The 19808-nt window shown below is 53.8% G+C and overlaps 2 protein-coding genes across 7 annotated transcripts in view; one reads left to right on the plus strand and one right to left on the minus strand.

The window, feature by feature from the left end:
* SOX13 (SRY-box transcription factor 13) overlaps positions 1-19808 on the plus strand; it is a 161496-nt gene that overhangs the window by 134464 nt on the left and 7224 nt on the right. For all 3 annotated transcript variants that reach the window (XM_080649222.1, XM_080649221.1, XM_080649223.1), the window contains exons 2-6: positions 13701-13899; positions 15202-15313; positions 15398-15484; positions 18890-19062; positions 19482-19550. In XM_080649222.1, the coding sequence (XP_080505348.1) occupies positions 13702-13899; positions 15202-15313; positions 15398-15484; positions 18890-19062; positions 19482-19550 (639 nt within the window). In that variant the 5' untranslated portion in view covers position 13701. The remainder of the gene's footprint in view (positions 1-13700; positions 13900-15201; positions 15314-15397; positions 15485-18889; positions 19063-19481; positions 19551-19808) is intronic.
* Positions 14703-19808, minus strand: part of ETNK2 (ethanolamine kinase 2) — a 34427-nt gene continuing 29321 nt past the window's right edge. The window contains exons 9-10 of one of the 4 annotated variants that reach the window (XR_013959493.1): positions 15942-16687; positions 14703-15460 (exon numbers count right to left, since the gene is read on the minus strand). The gene's annotated coding sequence lies outside the window, so the exon portion shown is untranslated. Of the gene's footprint in view, positions 15461-15941; positions 16688-17926; positions 19618-19808 lie in introns of those variants that run through there. The other 3 variants (XR_013959492.1, XR_013959494.1, XR_013959495.1) reach the window with 3 other exon arrangements.

Raw genomic sequence — 19808 nt, forward strand, 5'->3', positions numbered from 1 at the left:
CCTACCACAGGCCACTCCAGGGCTTTGCCTCATCCCAAACAGAAACTCTGTGCCATTACCCAGTAGCTCCCCTGTCCCTGCACGCAGCCCCTGTAACCTCTATTCTACCTTCCGTCTCTGAATTGAACTACACCACGTTCCTCTCAAAAGTGGAATCCTGGATTTCCAGCCCTTTTGTGTCTGGCTTATTTCACTTAGCGGAGTGTTCTCCAGGCGTATCCACACTGCAGCATGTGTCACAGCTGCCTTCCTTTTTAAGCCTAATACCCCATTATATGCACCGGTCACGTTCGTTTCTCCGTTCACCCCTCCCTGGACATGTTGGTTGTTGCTACGTGTCGGCTGTTGTGCATGAGCGTCCGTGTACAAGTCTCTCTTCAGGACTCTGCTTTCCATTCTTTTGGGTTCGCACCCAGAAGTGGAATCGCTGGATCTTACGGTCTTTCTATGTTTAATTTTTTGGAGGGGCTGCCATATTGTTGTCCACGGTGACTGTACCATTTTACATGCCTCCTAGCAATCAATGGTCCACATCTTTGCCAAGACTTCTTAGATTTATTTTCGTCATTGTAATGGGTGTCAAGCAGTATCTCACTGTGGTTCTCCATCTTTTTAAGGGGAAGTCAAAGCCCCAAGACATGCTGAGACAGGCCCTCCCCATTGCAGAGGCAGCTAGACCTGGACCCCAGCTTCCGGGCCCCCTCATAGCCTCCATACTCCACTCTACGTACTCCCCAGCCCATCCGCAGGAAGCGGGGGGGGGGGGGGTGTCTTTCTGCTGCCTCGCTCGCTCTGCTGACTATCAGGGCCCTTCCCTTTCCATCTGTCACTGGAGCAGAATGGCTGTGACCCACTGGAGGCGGCGGTGGCGGAGGAGGTGTCAGGAACGTAGGCTTCATGAGTTGACCATTTTGACCATGGGCATCGGTAAAGTGAAGTGCGATGTAGCAGCCCTGGAGTGAAGATGTGCAGCCATTCCCCGTGGCTTTGTAAAGAGTGTTTCATAATTTCCAGTTTTCAGTGGCATGAAAACTCCCCTCATATGTTCTGTTAAGTGTGTGTGCGTGTGGGGGCGGGGCGGGGGGTGGCGATGTAAAAACTCGCTTAAGAGCTCAGTGATGAACAAGAAAACCACTCATGGAGAAAGGTTTGGAGCTGTGCCACATTGTTAGCAGCAGCCTCGTCCGGATTGATGGGAAATGGGTGGCTTGTTAACTTTTCTATTCTTTTTATTATAAATTTTGCAGATTTTTTACAATGGGCACACATTCCTTTTATATTTAGAAAAGTTTGATAAGAAAATAAGAATGACGGCAGCCATTCATGAGGCATATGTGTTGCAGGGTCTATGAAGGGCATAGCTGCTCAGTGCTGTTGAGAGCCAGGCGTGAATGAGAAGCTAAGGGAGCTGCAGGGGAGGCTGGGGACAGGTGGCACACGGGGATGCCCAGGAAATACAGAAGTCATACCTAAGGGAGGTCAAGGGTGGGGCAGCCCTGTGACCTCCAGAACCACGCCCCTGGAAGATGCTGTGGTAGAGCCCTGGCTTTGAGTCCTTTTGTCTCTGCGTGGTGAGGGCAGGTGGCTGACCCCTCCCAGCTTTGAGCTGGTCTCCTGGTGTGGCTGGCAGGAGGGAGGCCTGCAACCTGTGAGACCAGGGCGTTTGGGGCCCCAAGTTGACCTTTGACTTCTCTCGCATCAACTGAATTTAGGACCTGCCTGGGTCCCTTGACCCCATGCATTGGCCCAGCAGAGATGCGGGGTTAGGGGGAGGCAGTTCAGGCTCCAGGAATGACTGTCCATGGCTCTTGGGACAGAGAAGCCAGACTAGTCCAGCGCTTAAAAGAAGGGACTCGCCCTGGCCAGTTTGGCTCAGTGAGGACAGCGTCTGCCTGCAGACTGAAGGGTCCCGTGTTCGATTCCGGCCAAGGGCACATGCCCGAGTTGCGGGCTCGATCCTCGGGGCGGGGCGTGCAGGAGGCAGCCAATCAGTGTTTTTCTCTCATCATTGATGTTTCTGTCTCGCTCTCCCTCTCCCTTCCTCTCTGAAATCAATAAAAATATATTTAAAAAAAGAAAAAAGAAAAAAGCTATAAAAAAAAATAAGGGACTCAACAGCAGCCAGTCTCTTGGTTTGGGTGGCCACTCACTGGCTATGACCTCGGGCAGTTGCTAAGCCTCCTGAAGCCTCTGTGTCCTCATAGGTAAACCGATGCTGATAGTACCTGCATCTCAGGGCTGCTGAAAGCATTAAGAGAACTAATTCCTACAGATGGCACTTAGCATAGTGTGTGCTCGTTCCTGTCGGCTGGTTGAGAGGTAGGTTCTGACACCAGGCTGCTCGGGCTAGAGATATGAATACCATCTACCTCAGGTGATTATTATAAAGATTAAACACGTTAAGTAAAAGTGATTCACACAGTGCTGGGTGCCAAGTAAATGCTCAGTAAATGTTAGCTCTGACCCAGGGCGGGTCTTCAGCTGCTACACACCAGAGTGACCCATTTGTTGGCAGCTGGCATCTGCCAACTCATCTGATTGTCCCAAGAGTCCCATCTACTTGATGAGCGTCCATTACTCACGTGTTAAATACGTTGAGTGTACAGTTATTATCTTATTATTATTAGCACCGTGGGCTCCAGAGGTTATGATCCCTCCCCAAATCCTACCTCACCCCACCCCTTTGCCAGAGCTGGCTCGTTTCTCACTTGGGGTGGTCCAGCCTCAGTTTGCGAAGGGTGTTGGTGCTGGAAGGTTGGGTCCCAGGCAGACTGGGGTGCAGGCTGGCTGCTTTGGGGGTTGCGTGCTGAGCATTTGGATGAAATCGGAGAATATGATGCTGCTCTCCTCCCCTTTCTTCCCTGCCCTTTTGAAGAGGAGTCAAAGCCAAGAAAAAACATAACCCATAAATAAAGGGGACCATGAAAATAAAAAAAAAGAAGAAATCTTGCTTTTGCGGCAGGCTTGGCTGTCGATGGGGCAGATAATGGGAGAGGAAACGTGGCCTTTGCCGAGAAAAAGAACGGAACACTTTGTTCGCTAGAAGAATGAATGCTGCTTGAGCCCAAGCAGCTGCACCGGTTTCCGATGAGTGAGCTTGTCTGGGGGAGATGCTGGTGATTAGGCCTCCACAGGCAGAGGGGGCGGCCACTCAGAACCCCTGCAGTGGGGAGGGGTGGGGGGAAGCAGCAGACCTGAGTGGGGTGCCCAAAGGTGAGGCCAGTGCACCCAGGTCCAGCCCCCTGGGGCTGCTGGTCACCTTGCTCCTCCACTGTCTGCTCAAGCTGTGGAGCTCGATGTCCATGGATGGTTACGGTCATGGTCGGACCCCTCTGGAAGCCCCCAGGCCTTATGGGAGGTATAGCTCAGGCAGAGCCTTAGGGAAGCACACCCAGGGAGGAGGCAGGAGGCAGGAGGCAGGAGGCGAAGAGGCTGAGGTGGATGTGCCGGTTATTTGCACGCTGACCTCAGGTTCAAGGCTCTGCTCTGTCAGCACTACCTGGTGGCCTTCCTGGAGACCAGCGTTGACCGACCCCTCTTTGTCTTGTACCACTCACCCATCTTGATTGCTGGCCCTTTTCCCCTGCCCCTGCAGTGGGTGGCTGAGGCAGGAAGAGGGAGAGGAACTAGGGGAGGAATCAGATACCTTAGTGAGCCCCCAGGATGCAGTGGGGAGGTGCCCACTTTGAGAGGGGGCTGTGGGCTTACGGATGTGTGGAGGCTGTTACTGGAAACGCCTTGAAGAAAGGTCTTGTGGACAAGAAGGGGCCACATGCTAACATGACTGACTCAGGGAAGGCCTGCGTGGCGGTCTTGCAAACTCAGAGACCTAAAGTAACCACAAAAGATGGTCTAAAATGAAACTTTTTAATTAAAAAGCCGTTTATGGTGGGTAGACATGTCTTAGGCCATTATCTTCCTTGACAAAGATCAACTTTGATCTTTACTGAGCCTATTGTCTCTTTGCATCTAAGATAATGTACCTTTGGAATGTCAGGGTAACTTGTAACTTCCCTTCCTCCGTCCCCCGCAGGGCACAACCAATGGGGGCGGGGAGCAGACCACAAATTTCCTCATGGTTATTGTTATCTGTTAATTGTTGTTGTTGTTGTTTATTAAACATTTTTATTGATTTCAGAAAGGGAGAGGAAGAGAGAGCTAGAAACATCAATGAATAGCTGCCTCCTACACACTCCGCACTGGGGATCGAGTCCACAACCCAGGCACGTGCCCTTGACCGGAATCAACCCAGAACCCTTCAGTCCACAGGCCGACACACTATCCACTGAGCCAAACTGGCCAGGGCTGTTAATTGTTGACTGTCAACTATCCTGCACCCACCTAAGAAAAAATAAGTATGTGCCTATCATTTTACTTTTTATCCAATCCCAGAGGTTCTCCACTTTGCTTTCTCCCGCCTCCCTAATCTATCACCAGTGGAGTTTGTGTAACCCACTGATGGCTCCTTTGATTGTAGTGTTTTATAAAACAAGGTGAAAAACTGCCATTCTCCGAGCATTATCTCAATACACGTTGAGATTCTGCTTCCCAGCAACTGTCAACAGTGTGGCTCAACTAAACTCACAGAAAGTCTTTACAGGTTTGAATGCTCTTACGTTGACAGTCCCCAAAGCATAACAGTGGCTTGGGGCTGAGTGCTCTGCTGGCAGAGGTTCCTTGGAAGCACGATCATTCATTCACTCACTCATTCACTCATTCGACAGCAGCAGTACTAAGGGGTGGTCTCCTATAGGCCAGGCATTGTGCTAAGCATCCTGTATATTAAAAGGCTAATATGCTAAATGTCCAGCTGTTTGTTCGACCTTTTGACCAGTCGCTATGATGTGCACTGACCATCAGGGTGCAGACGCTCCGACCGGTAGGCTAGGTTGCTGCTGGGGTCCGGCTGATCGGGGCTGGGTGAGACTGGCTGGACATGCCTGGAGCCCTCCTGTGGTCCCTCCCCGACCCCCGCCCTCAGCCTGGCCTGCACCCTCTTGCAATTCGGGACCCCTTGGGGGATGTCGGAGGGCTGGTTACGGCCCCATCCCTGCAGGCCAGGCTGAGGGACCCCACCGGTGCACGCATCTGTTCACCGGGCCTCTAGTTTTATATACAACACTTACTCTAAGAATTTGTGGCGTAAAGAGGCTACGTCTCCAGCGCTCCCTACTTAGAGCAGTATGGAACTGGGGATCCTCACTTCTCTCGCCACCTCGATTATGATGGCAAGTCCATTACAGATGTTGCACGTGGCCATGTGCCAGGCACTGCCTTTGCCTAACGGTATTGCGTTTTCCTCACAGCCACACTGTTGGCTATATATTCCCAGTCCCGCCTGGAGACAGAGTGGTGGGCTGAAAGAGGAAGTGGGCGTGTCTGTGCTGCTAGTGAGAGGGTCTGGGGTTTAAACCACTACGCATGTCTCAGAGCCTCCGCGTCACTCTATCCTTGAGACTTCAGCCAGCCTGGTTCCCACTGGAGCCTTCCCCTCTGTGGTCATTCCTCTAGCTCCCTGGGGGCTCCGGAGGAGATGCGGGGGCTGATTGGCTCAGGAGTTCTGCAAAGCTTTTGGTCATCAGCTGGGAAGGGCAGGCACGTTGGCTTAGCCAGATAAGCAATGGCACTGAGTATGTGGGGCTCCCTTGGCCAGTTCTGGTCCTTTCAGCCAGTCCGCTGCATGTGGGGCCTGGACCCCTGACTTGGCGTAGGCACCTGCCGGGGAGATTCCAGGATAATTGGGAACAGTGACAGGGCAACACAGGGTTGAGAGGGAGACCTACAGGGGGCGGGTGGAGAAGGAAGAGGGCGACATGCCCACGCTGGGATGGGGGAGCCTTCCCCAAAGTGTGGTGGGGAGGGATCAGGGAGCCTGCTTTATTTTTGCTTTCGGCAAACATCACATTCGATCCTCCTAATACTCCTGATAATTTTTCAAGATGGTTATTATTTGGCTCCTTTTGGAGTTGGAGAAGTGGACACTTCCCCCGTGTTCACACAGGGAGCCTGTGGTGGATCCTGGCTTCAGACAGGTCTGGCTGACAGCAAAGCCCATTGTCTGTTAGCCTCGCCAGGACGCCTCCCAGCCCTACGCGAGGGTCACACCTGCCCGCCTCCACCTCCGGAGAGGCAGGACGGCCTGCCTGCTGCCGGGAACTCTGGGGAGGGAGACAGAGACAGCCTTCTGCTTTAGGTCTCTCTCCCTCTTTCCTTCCCTGAACACATGTTCTGCACCAGATTCTTGAATTGTGTGTTACCGTCTAATCACCAAGTGGGTGTTGGAACCTTCATTTCCACAGGGAGAAGCTAGGGTTTGAGAGGCGAGGCGTCTCCGTAAGTTCCCACAGTGGCCCTGGTTTCTTTGGACTAATGCTTCCTTGGCTGCGACTTAAGTTGAAAACAACTCGAATCTTGTACTTGGTGACAGTGGCAGATCTGTCTGCTGGACTGGATCCTGTTCCCTGGGTAGGGAGAGTGGGGCCAGGGCATCGGTGAGGCCGAGGCTCAGAGCCACCTCTGCTGGCCTGGGTGGGACGGGGAGTGAGTGGCGAGCCCCCACTCAGTAGTGAGTCCGAGTGAGTGGCATGCTTTTATTTATTTTTATTTTTAAAAAATATGTGTTTTTATTGATTTCAGAGAGGAAAGGAGAGGGAGAGAGAAACATCAATGAGAGAGAGAATCACACTGGGGATTGAGCCGCAACCCGGCCTTATGTCTTGACCAGGAATCGAACTGTGACCTCCTTGTTCATAGGTTGATGCTCAACCAGCGAGCCACGCCGGCCGGGCTATTTATTTGTTTGCCTCCCTTCCTTTGGTCAATATTCAGAGCTATCCCAGAAGGGAGGCCTTTGACCAGGCCAGTCAGCCCCGGCAGCAGCGTTTCTGTTGTGCTGGCCCCGGGTTGGGCGCTGCTCATGCAGAAGACCGGACACACTCTCCTGTCCAGGCTGCGGGCGTGGCCCTGGCCCCTGGAGACAGGAACAGGACCTGCGGCTGCCTGCTAGGGGCGTGGGAAGGGCTGGAGACAGCATCGGGTCCCGAAGGCAGGGAGGCCCCCAGAGAAGGGACCCGTGGGGACCCTGTTCCCCTCTTCTCAGTTTCACCCAGGCTGGGAGGGCGCACATCCCCCTGGGAACCTCAGGGGCACCGTTGGAAGTCCCCTCTGTCCCTTCTCTCTCTTCCTGGGCTCTCCCTCTGGGCTGGGAGCAGGCTCGGGTGCCTCGGAGGCCTGACAGCCGGATGGGGCTGTGGATGGGAACATCACAGCTCCTGCCTCTCCCACCTCCTCCCGTCCTACATGCCCTTGCGGGGTGGGGCGTGGGGTGGGGGAGGGGTCAGCTACAAAGAAGCTCTGTCTGGAGCTGGGTTCTGCACCAGAGGTTGGGGGTGTGGGGCTGCTGCCTCCTCTTGCAGGGCTGGGCATTCAGGGAGCCTCTGTTGGCTGCTGTTGGCGGCTCTGCCACCTTGGCCAGCCCAGAGCAGTCCAGGGACTGGGAGTGTTGGCTGTGCCCCCTCCTGAGCTGGGCTAACCAGATGGGCACACGCCCTGGGCCCACAGAGGCTGGGCAAGGTGAGGGGCCTCTCAGGAAAGCTTTGTCTCAAGTCTGCAGCCAGCCCAGCCCCCAGCTCCCAGTAAACATCAGAGATAGGATCGGGCGGAGCCAGGAAGGGTGGCAGGGTGCGGCCTGGGAGAAGAATGGCAGGATGTGGCACCGGGGCACCGTTCTGGGCACCCACGCCTCGGGCTATTGTTTAGGGCTGCCTGAGGCTCTCAACTCTCTGGAGCTTTGAGAGGAAGTGCCATTCCCCTGGGACTCAGGCCCTGCCCCACCCCTGCGGCATGGCCCTCTCCCTGGCAATGCCTTTGGCACCACCCACTCAGGGCCAGCCTGGGACTGGGAGCCTGCCTGGAGGGACTTGGTGTGTGCCCCGGGGGTAGGAGGGTCTGCCTGTCTGTCTGTCCAGGCTGTCTTCCTGTACCCGAGGCCTGAGTCACCCGTCATGCTTCTATGACTGGAATTTATCTCTGTCTTTATCTGCATCTAGATTGGGGGGGGGGTGGGAGGGGGTTGGGGGCCCTCGTTGTGGAGGGAGGAAGGGCTGAGTGAAAACTCCTTTGATTCCAGTCCAGCTGGGCTGCTCGTTGGCTGATCGGGAGAGGAAGTGGCTGGTGATTTGTTTTGGGTAGAAGGGGCTCAGTGTGTGCGCCTGTGGGTGGGTGGGCCGGGCGCGGGTTGGTTGTGGGGAGGAGGAAAAGGAGTGGGCACCTGTAGTGCTCTGAGCCACCGGCCCTCCGCTGAGGGCAGGCGCCTCTGTGCCTCGTCCTGGGCACTGGATTGGGGCCCCAGGGCCCCTCGGGCACCAGCTGAGACTCTAGGTTCTACAGCATCAAGGGTGAGGATGGCTGGAACCCTCTCCCCTTAGGGGCCTTTACCTGTGATGCTCAGGTGAGATAGGCCGAGGAGAAGGAGGAGGAGGCAGCGGAGGGCCTCGGTGCGGGGTTCCCTCGGAGGGAAGGGGTAGAGTAGGGATGCTGTTCGTGTCCCTGCTGGTTAGGCCTCTCCGACTCCGAGTTCTGAAGCAGCACTGCCCCCAAAGCCGTGTGGACTTGACCTCCCCGGGCCTCAGTTTCTCGTTTATAAAATACGGAGTAAGTCTGGGCAGGAGGGAGGGCAGGTCCGCGGGAGCACTTCCTCCAGAGTGGGTGCCGCTGGAGTGTCCTGTGATCTTGTGGCCTCTGACCTGGACCCGGTGGGACCTGGGGGAGCCCAATAACTCCCATCTCCTGTGGGCTGAGTCCTTTGGCTCCTGGGTGGCTGGGGAGAGGGTGTGTGGCTGCTGAGCTTAAAACCTCCTGTGGAACCACGTGGATGGTTGAAGCGTGGAGCACGCTTGGTAAGAAAGGGGTGAAGGGTCCTAACCAGTTTGGCTCAGTGGATAGAGCGTTAGCCTGCGGACTCAAGGGTGCCAGGTTCGATTCCGGTCAAGGGCATGTACCTTGGTTGCGGGCACATACCCAGTAGGGGGTGTGCAGGAGGCGGCTGATTGATGTTTCTCTCTCATCGATGTTTCTAACTCTCTATCCCTCTCCCTTGCTCTCTGTAAAAAAAAAAAAAATCAATAAAATATATTTTTTAAAAATGGGGTGAAGGAATTTGAGGGTGTTTTTAGTGTCTGTAGGGAAGACTCCCACAGCGTTTTTAAATCTGAAAGTTACGGGAAATGTTTTCACCTGTCCCAAGGTAAAAACAAAAGGAACTGGACTTGCTTTGCTGCTGGGGGATTCAGGTCACTCACAGGAAGATCTTAGATGCGAGGAAAAGGCAGCTGAGGATAACCGTGTGGGAGGTGGGGCTGTGGGAGGAAAGCCGCCCAGAGCAGCATCTGTCTAGTAATGAGGGTAATTGTGGCTGTCACTTGTGATGCATCCAGGTCTGCCTTGCTATGCTGCTGAGCTGTATTATACGTTCTGATCGCTGCACGAATATTTATTGAGCACCTACTCTCTGCTCCAGGCACTGTGCTAGAATCCGGGGCCACAGTGATGAGCAAAAACAGTACCCTGAGTGGGGTTGAGTGGGTGAGTCAGAAATAAATTAAGCATGTAAGTACTTTGAACACCCAAGTTCAGGGTGCCATGAGCATGTAAAAACGGGCATATATTACAGGGTCTGGAGTGTTAGTGGAAGGCTCATCTCTTCATATTGGGTTTTTTAATTTTCATTTTACTGAGGAGGAAACCGGTTCAGAGAAGTTAAGGCACTTGCTCAAAGTTGCACAGCAGAATTGGGTTTCAAATGCACTCAGGTCTGTGTGACCCCACAGGCTTTTCTCTCAACCACTTGACCCTAGGAGCATCCTGGACTATATGACAACTTAATGGGTGCTTACCCTGTATCATTCCATCTTCATGGTCTCCTGTGCAGTCCAGGTTCTTGTTATTTTTATTTTTAATCCTCCCCCGAGGATACTTTTCCATTGATTTTTAGGGAGAGTGGAAGAGAGAGGGAAAGACAGAAACATCGATGTGAGAGAAACAACATCGATTTTGGTTGCCTCCACGCGCCCTGACCAGGGCACAGGCTGGGAGGAACCTGCAACCGAGATGTGGCCTTGACCAGAATTGAACCCCGGGACCCTTCAGTCACTATCCACTGAGCCAAACCGGCTGGGGCCAGTCTGCGTTCTTATACCCAGTATATGGTTGAGGAGGCAGAGGTTCAGAGGTGAATTAACTTGCCCAAGGTCACACAAGTCAGCTGGCAGTAGGGCAGGAATTTGAACCCAGGTCGTTAAACCCAAAGCCTGTGCGTTTTCCATGCTATTCACCCCACCCCGGGTACCCTGCTTTACAAAGACCGCAGAGGTAAAGCAACCTGTACAGGGACGGTCAGCCGCAGTGACAGAGCAGGGCTGTGTCAGTTCCGTACGCTCCACCTCGCTGTCCCTTGTTTAGTTCATCACACACGACTTGGGCTCTGCATTTGCAAAGAGCTGGGATGGTTGGGGTCCAGAGCCTGGTACCCATGTTCCTCAGACAGACTTCCATCTCTGTGGGCCTCAGGCCATGAAAGGGCAGGAAGGCTCTTCTTGAGCAGCCTGTGCTCAGGGGGCAGAGGAAGGAAAAGAGGGGCCCAAGGACCTTCTTCCCCAAAGCTGAGACCCGGGAGGTGCCTCCCAGGTGGACCCGTCGGCTCGCACTGTTGCTGCTCCATCAGCCCTTGGGCGCAGGGAGGACTGGCCGAGAACCAGGGCCCAGCGTCGGACGTGAGTCCGAGGGAGTAAAGGGCCATTGTCTGGGCAGCAGGCTCTGGCAGGGTTATTTGGTGGGCACCCCGGCCTGGTGAACAGACGGACGCCTCCCAGCCAGCTTGGCTGGTCACCAGAAGCCATTTTCTTTGTTACCAGACGCTGGGCCAGAGGCCAGGCTGAGCCAGGGGGAGCTCCAGGAGACGGGCTCCCATAGAGATAGGTAATCACAGGCCCACGGAGGACTCTGGGGGCGAGGAGTGGGTGGGAAAGGCCATAGAGAAAGGAGGGCCGTGTCCGAGGGCAGCACTGCCCACGGAAATAGAGTGTGAGCCACGCGGGTCGGGAAGCCCTCCAGTAGCAGGTAGGTGAACTCCCACAGGTGTTTTATTTAACCCCACGTTTACAGAATAGTGTCAGTTCAACAGGACCAACTATTTACAGCTACTTCACATGCTCATGCTTGGAAGCCCAGGTGTGTTTCACACTGAGCCCGTTGCCACTGGGACCGGGCAGTTGTAAGTTCTCAGTAGCCTCGTGGGTTAATTCAGATGGAGAATCCTCTCCTCTGCTTCCACTTTAGCTGGGGACAGACGGACGGTCGGTCAGCATCTGGCTCTGGGGAGGCGGCAGCCCAGTTCCACCCAGGCCTTGAGGCCTCGGACCCGCTTGTCCAACCACGCGTTGCTGCGTGGGTTCTCGGCTGCCCGTGGGAAGGAAGGCTTGGCGGAGGGAGCCGGAAGGCCACGAGGTTGGGGCCGAATGGAGGAGGGAGGCCCTTAGGACCCTAGTCCAGAGAAGGAGGTGACCCGGTGGCCTGGCCTGCCCTGCCCGGGCCAAGACCGGCAGAGCGGTGGGTGTGGGCCGAGGTGGTGCGGACCTAGGTGGCGCGGCCGGGCGGGATCAGAGCCCACAGGCCCGCATTGTTCGCCTGTCACACTTCCTCTGGCTTTATTGCCTTTGTCCAACACCCTATTGTCTGGCTTCCTTTTGTCCCCCTTTCAGCGCTGCTGCCTTTCATTTCCCAGCCTGCCTGGTTGTTTTTATTTCTTTTGTCTGAAGTTCCTGAGAGGAAGGTTTTATTTTCAGCGGTTTGATTAATTCACAGCTTGAGCCGGGGTTTGTTTGTTATGTAATTGCTGCCCTCAGCTTCAGGATAATACCCCCCCCACCCCTTCCCCCACCCCGCCCGCCTGCTTGGACCTGGCTCTGCACCCCTCCCTGTGCCCGATGGGCTGAGCCGCCCACTTCCTGGATGCTCTCCAGGTCCCCGGCTGGTGGGAGGGCACCCGGAGCTGGACCCCAAAGCCCTGGGGAGCTGGCTGTGGTCTGGTCTCCTGGGCTGGCGTCCCCAGGGTCAGGCCTGCCCCTCCTCGCCCTGCAGTGCCCTGTCCTGGGTCCCGCACCAGCCCCAGGGCACCCTGCCCTCTGAAAGTAGCAGCAGAGTCTGGGCTGACCTGTAGGGTGGCACCAAATCAAATACATCTTATTCAGCTGTAAGGCCTTTTCTCTTAGTGTGTTGTATGCGGCACATTCTGTCAGGTATTACAGGTCATGAGAAACGGAGTTGCACAGAGTTGATGCGACATGCAAATACAGTGCACCTGCAGTTCCATTTATTAAGGGATGTTTTACTACATCTGATTTTTCCCTGGCACTCCCCTCCTAAAAAAATTAATGCCCACGTAAAAACAATTTTCTTAACAGTGCTTCTCAAACCAGTATGTTTCAGAACCACCTGGAGGGCTTGTTAAAACAGGTCCCCGCCCCACCCACAGAGCGCCTGATTGGCGAGGGACCCGTGACTGCCTCTCCAGCCTCCAGGCCCTGCCGAGGTTGTTTTCTTGTGCTGCATCCCAGCTGGCCGTGGTTTAACAGACCTCAGACCTCGGTGGTCGGCAAACTGCGGCTCGCGAGCCACACGTGGCTCTTTGGCCCCTTGAGTGTGGCTCTTCCACAAAATACCACGTGCTGGCGCGCACGTACAGTGCGATTGAAACTTCGTGGCCCGTGCGCAGAAGTCGGTTTTCGGCTCTCAAAAGAAATTTCAATCGTTGCACTGTTGATACTTGGCTCTGTTGACTAATGAGTTTGCCGACCACTGAATAGGTGCTTACTGCCGCCTGGTAGTGTCCAGACACTGTGCAAATAACAGTTCACAGCCCATTTTACAGATGAGGAAACTGAGGTGTGGAGAGGATAAGTAACTCCCTCAAGGTCACTCAGCAGCTAGTTGAGTGTCCAAGGCAGGACCCAGGCATTACTTGGTGAAACCTGCTGTGGGACCCCGCTGGCCTCATCTCGGTGACTTTGGAGGGTGAGCAGGGGAGCTGTGGGATCTGCCTGCCTCTCTGGCCCTGAGCCTGGCATGGCCCCGGGAAGCCACTCCCCAGGTTCCTGGGGTTACCCTGCTCCTCTAGAGGGGACAGGCGGGGAGGGAGGCAGCATCGGGAGCAGTGGGTTCAGAGTGCTTAAGCCGGGATTTGCAGAGGCCTGCTGGGCCGGCTCTCACGGAGACTGTCCTACATAAAAGGACATTTTCTTACAGCCCCTCATCCACTCTCAGCCTGTTGTTTTCCCACTTTTGGTAGATACGTGGATATATGAAATAGTTCTGTCTTGTCATCTCTACTATAAGGAAAACAAAGGATAACTGTTTTATATAGGGTAGCCGATACTTGGTTTCCCTTTTGGGGAGTGGTGGGGAGTAAGGCAGACTGGCCTGTCCGTGCGGGTACCTCATTTCCAGCCAATTGCTGCCACAGAAGTTCAAATCCAGATTTTTATGTGATAACTATTACAAATATGTATACGCTGGGGACCCCCAGTGGGAGCTTCTGCCTTGTGTGAGTGCCTGTGTGGGGCTGGGGGCGGGGGGGGGGGGGAGGGGGAGGAGGAGCTGCCCTGGGTCTCAGGAAGCGCCTCATTCACGCTGCCCTCCTCCCTCAGGATGTCCATGAGGAGCCCCGGCTCTGCCCAGCTGGCCCTGGATGGCGGTGGCACCATGGTGAACTGTGCCGTCAAGTCCGAGGGGAAGAAGGAGCCCTGCCACGACGCCCCCCAGGGCTCGACTGCCACAGCTGACCCCCAGCCGGGAGACCCAGCCCGAGCCACCCAGGATGGTGCTGACCCCCGAGCTCTAGCCCAGGTGCCCAGCGCTTTCCCAGGGGCTCCTGGGTCAGTGTCCCCACCACATCCATGCACCACCCTTCCCCGCCCCCAGCCCCCCAGCTGGATGGAGGGGCAGACAGAAATTGTCATCTCTGGGGCAAGACTTAGGTGAGTGGGGAGGAGCTGCCAAGTTCATTGGGGCCACCTGTCCGAGTGGACATGGACTCACACCTGCACCCGCTCACCTGATACTGACGCTCACCTGTGTGACCAGTCCTCCTTACCCCAAGGACTAGTTGGGAAAAGAGGATACTTATACTCAAAGTTTAGCTGAGAGGCAATCTACCAGCTTTTTCATCTGATTTAAGAAATTCAGTCTTATTACCAAAGCCAGGGTTAAGTTGCCATTAGGACAATACAGTGCCTCTCCTTAAAATGAAGGAGCTCAACTACAGGAGCAGTAAGGATTCTCGCAGCGCTTAGAAATTCTGTGATTCCATGTAAGAGATATAAAAAGGGAATAAATACATAATTAAAAGCCAAGTGGGGAGAAAACAGGAGAGCTGTAGGGTGCTGAGCAGGGGTCCCGCCTGGAGGAGTGTGTGGGAGCAAGTTAGGAGGCTGGGTGGTGATCCGGGGAGACTTCCTGGAGGAGTGGGGCCTGAAGCTGGATCTTAGAGGAGAGGAGTCAGAGGAGAAGAGGGGTCAGTGTCTTAACGCATTGCGGACCAGTAGTTTTATTGCGAGCTTTACCCAGTGGCCAGATAAGTTTCTGTTGAACGAGTACACAAAACATTTTACATAAATGTTAAAGGCACGCTTTACAATTAAACACCCATTGCATTTTGAAGTTATTTATTACATGTTCTTACAAGCTAATATCGTTTAAAAGAAGTCTCGTGATTGAGCACAAGCCTCAGAACAGAAAACATGAGAATTCTCGTGATCCGTCTGCAATGTGTTGGGGTGGGGTGGGGCCCTTGGGGGTAACCCATCTGGGTGGAGTGGTGGGTATGTATATGCAAGGGAGTAATAAGCTGGCTTTTGGCCACAGGCATTGCTCCCTTTATTCCAGCACATTCCCGTGACAGGCGTGTTTCCATTCTCAGCAGAGGCCAAGGCAGGTTCAGAGAAGTTCAGGGACTCATGTGAGATCCAGGACCTGAGTCACAGCCTGGACTGAGCCTGGTCGCTTGTCTTTAAGCCTTTTATTCTCTTTAGGAAATCAGGCAAAACAGAGCAAAGGTAGGGAAGGTGGACATCTCCGGGGTGCTCGGCCCTGGCTGCAGCCTGCACCCCTCTCCTGGAGGTGACAGTGGGCATCCGGTGTGTCCTATAGGATTGCAGCTCACCAGAGAGCAATGTGTCCCCCGAACCCAAGAGACCAGGCGACTCGGAGGCTGCTTCTGGGAGCCAGGAGAAGCTGGACTTCAACCGAAATTTAAAGGAGGGTAAGCGTCTGCCTTATTAGAGATGGGGCCTGGGGTGGGGCGGTGTGCGGACGATGTGGTCCTTACGCCTTCGGTATCTTCTAGTTGTGCCGGCCATTGAGAAGCTGCTGTCCAGTGACTGGAAGGAGAGGTTTCTGGGAAGAAGCTCTGTGGAAACAAAAGATGTCAAAGGTGAAGGCCATGGGGGTGGGCAGGGGAGGGATGGCTGAACCCCCGCCTCTTCTCCCAACCTGGCCACACAGTCTAGGCCGACAGGGCAATTCTCGGGGCTCTCTGTGCTCTCAGAGCTGGCCTGTGCCACCCGACTCCTGCCTGCCTTCCGGTCAGCACACACCTGGGCCCAGGTGTGAGGTCTGTTCACTCCCAGGCAGGAGAGGCCTGGCGGGAAGTGAGTCTCATGAATATAGGTTCGGGCTCTTAGCTGGGACCCTTGCCACTTCCGAGGTCTAACTATAAACTGACCTGAACATTCCTTTTCACTTTTGAAAATGAATATCTAGGTCACAGGACCCCACTGAGTGACTTAAAGGGCGCTGAGTGGTTCATTGGAGATCATTTTCCCCATGTGGTTGATCACACTCACACGGCACTTTATTTGCAAGAGAAAATAACCAAATGTAATACATACCTATGTATGGGGACCCCACTTGCAGGAGAGGTTCAGAGATAGAAAAGGGGGAGTGAGGTTATAAGACACTGAGCTAGGGATGAGGTGAGATGCCTTGGGAGCGTCACAGGGTCACTGCAGGATGTCAAGAAGAGCAGATGTTCAGTAAATAAAATGTTTCCTGTCATATAGGTGGGTTAAAAAGAGATTATTGCTGATAATTTCTCATTACGGACAAGGCCCCTCATTCTAGTTCTTTTAGGAAGTTACTAGTAAAGGGTGGGGCAGAGGTTTCTCTTGAGCCTGAGGCTAAAATTGCCTTTAGCGCAAAACCATTGCACACCACAGCGGCACATCTTGGGGTGGCCAGAGTTGTGTCTCATTTCAGGAGGCAGGGTGCCAGTGGGCTCCCAAGTCAAGCCCATGGTGCAAGCACCCAGGTTTTCATTAAGAGGCAGCTATGGAAACAAAAGAAAAACAAAAGGTAATGATTGAAGCAGACTGTACTCTCGATTTCTGAGTTCTGAAGGCAGGCAGCCGAGAAGATTTTTAGATGTTTGGCTCAAAGCATCTTCAGATGGAGTGAAGGCAGTGGTGGTCTCTTCGAGGCTCGTGGTCTGCATGTGAATGTCTGGGGATCTTCCTGCTGCCGGCACAGAGACTGTCCGTAGATGAGCTGTTGGGGTGACTTCTCTGAAGTCTACATTAAGTTGTCCCTCTTTAGCTTCTGTGACCTTCGGAAAGGGCGGTTTTAGTGCTCAGTGATTCTAAGTCAAAGGATGGGAAAGTGAAAATGTTAGTTTGGAGGGTTGCAGTCAAATATTTAAGAAAACGAAGAACACAGGATCCATTCCAGTTTATAAGTAGAAAATCTTAAAAACTCAAAAGACAATGAACAGCATTAGAATCTCATATCCACAGGGTCTATTATAGTTTGTATTGAAACATGTTTTCTCCCTAAAATCACTCCCATCTTTACCAAAGAAAGCCACATTAAGACTTGCAAAATAAGTCTAGTTTCAATAAATTTGGCCTGATTATTTGTATAAGTTCAGCAAGAATAGTAATTAATCGCGTAGCTTCTTTTTTTAAAAAAATATTTATTATTAATTTCAGAGAGGAAGGGAAGGGGAGATAGAAACATCGATGATAGAGAATCATCAATTGGCTACCTCCTGCACGCCCCCTACTGGGGATCGAGCCTGCAACCAGGACATAAGCCCTGACTGGGAATTGAAACATGACCTCCTGGTTCATAGGTTGACACTCAACCACTGAGCCATGCCAACTGGGCACCACATAGCTCTTTTAAATCTGCTTTGCTGGAATTTTTCATAAGAAATTTGCAGATTGAATTTAACCAGGCCTTTCAAGGCCTGACAAGCCAAGGCAAGGACTTGCCACCAGATGTCGACTGCAATACCTATAGGTTCCTCTCTTCTCCTGAGGTGTCACCCCTGCCAACAAGTGACATTCTTTACCCACATGGTAATGCTGCTGGGAACCCCGTAAGCAGGGCGCCAGGCCGATATTTCCAAAAGTTCTTATTGGCTTCCATAGCTCAATCTTAATTCCTTACAGCTGTCTGTTCATATCTGAGTCTATGCATCTCAAATACGACATTCCCATCAAAGCCTTAAAACCAGTTTTCAGTTGTGTCCTGTTCTAAGGAGAAGAGAGTCTTACTGAACTAATGCAAATAACCATATTGCCATAAATTAAAAATACTAAGAGTTTCCAAATTCTGGCGAGATCAGGTAGGGAGAAAAATATAACTGTTTCAATGCTGCTTACAAAGGTACACTAGTAATTTACCAACTTGTTAAGTCACAGGTAGTTTCCTTTTATCTGGAAAACAAAAGATCTAAAACGTCAGTAAACTCAAACAAAAAAAGTCCAAATCTACCAGTTCATTCATTCCTGTGGTTAAACTTGTTCTGCTTGAGTCCGGTTTTGCCACTAGTTGTCTTTTTTTTTTTTTTTTTTAATATGTATATTTTTTTATTGATTTCGGCGAGGGAGAAGGAGAGAGAGTTAGAAACATCAATGATGAGAGAATCATTGATTGGCTGCCTCCTGCACACCCCCTACTGGGGATCGAGCCCACAACCCAGGCATGTACTCTTGACTGGAATTGAACTCGGGACCCCTCAGTTTTTAGTCCGACGCTCCATCCACTGAGCAACACCATCCAGGGCGCCACTAGTTGTCTGACCTTGCCTGCTGACAAGGGCGGTAGGGTCAGTGCTAATTCCAAGAAGGTTTTTGCAAGGCCGTCCGTCGAGGTTCGTATGTCTTGCTCAGTGAAGTGTGCGTCTCTGTCACAGAGGGCACTTGAGAACAATGCAGATGCCCAGGCTCCACCCCCACCTGCCGAATGAACCTCAGAGGGCGGGGGCCCGGGCATCTGTGTTTTCCAGAGACTCCGAGTAATTCCGAGGCACAGGGCCTCGGCCTGGCGCTTCTGCGTCTGCGTTGGTGAAATTGGAGGGCAGGGAAGCACTAGCAGGTGTCGGTTGCCAGATCCTGGACTAAACGTTTTCATTCCTTGTCCTTCAACCCTGGGTGCTCACTTGTAGATTAAAAACTCAAGCGCTGAGAAGTTGGTATCTTGGCAGCAGCTTCCAGACAAGATGGCTGCAAAGGGGGGTTTGACCCCTGGCCTGTCTTGTTCCAGAGTCCGAGCATGTCCGCTGGGCCACTCCTGGGGGATGGTTGTGCACCCTGACCCTGTGGCCCTGGGCACTTGAGGATGTCCAAGGTGTGGGCAGGGCCCAGATGCCCCACCATTGGCATTTCCAGTGGCAGCTAGTTGTCAGACAGCACAATGTGGAGCCCCCTCGGGGCAAGGCCCCTGTGTCAGCCCCCTCTGTCACCCCTAACGGGCCTGAGACTGAATAATTGTTTCCTACGTATCAGACGATGGATGGCTAGACAGGTGAACAACAGAAATGCTTCCCTCGGAACAGGGACCCAGGAGAGCCTGGCCGAGAAGGAGCTCCAGCTTCTGGTCATGATCCATCAGCTGTCCACCCTGCGGGACCAGCTCCTGACCGCCCACTCGGAGCAGAAGAACATGGCTGCCATGCTGTTCGAGAAACAGCAGCAGCAGATGGAGCTGGCCCGGCAGCAGCAGGAGCAGGTAGGCCGGCTCGGTGTGGCTTTCTTTCCAGAGGGCGGGACTCTCGGGGCCTAGAGGGGAGCACCTTGGGGGCAGGCTTTGCCAGTGTGGCCCCCAGGGGATGGGCAGGAGGGGGCGAAGGCTCTGGGGGAGGGGACGGTGGGCCAGGGCTGACGGATTCCCACCTGGCTATTCGTAAGCCAGGTGGAGGGGATGCTGAAGGGTCCTGCCCAGCCTCCATCCCTGGCCTCCGAGGGAAGGTAGAGCTCCCAGCAAAAGGAGAATAAGTCTGTGGGTTGGCTGTTCTGCTTCTTGCCCGCTCAGCTCTCCTCCGTGTCTGGGCTCTTGGAAGGCTGGGTGTGGTGGGGCCTAGAAGGATCTGGGAGGTGGGACCTGGGGCCTGAGGCCACGCCTCCTTTGCCTCCTCTTCCCTCTGCCAGATCGCTAAGCAGCAGCAACAGCTAATCCAGCAGCAGCACAAAATCAACGTCCTTCAGCAGCAGATCCAGGTGATGAGAGGGCGGGCTGGGCGATGGGGGAGCTGGAGCTGAGGGCTGGCACCTGATGGGTGAGGGGCTGGGACATGGAGGGACAGGCAGGATCATTCGGACGTGACCCTGAGGAGGGGGCTCAGTCCTGCTCCCCTCCCCTCCCCCGTCTACTTCCTCTGTTTCGAGGAAGGGGCTCAGAATATCTTCCATCTTCCTCCCAGCTGGGACCTGAGGGCAGGTAGACAGCCCACGGAGGTGGCATGGGGTCAGGTAGAT

The sequence above is a fragment of the Plecotus auritus genome (genome assembly GCF_963455305.1).
Source record: "Plecotus auritus genome assembly, chromosome: 12".
Lineage (NCBI taxonomy): Eukaryota > Metazoa > Chordata > Mammalia > Chiroptera > Vespertilionidae > Plecotus > Plecotus auritus.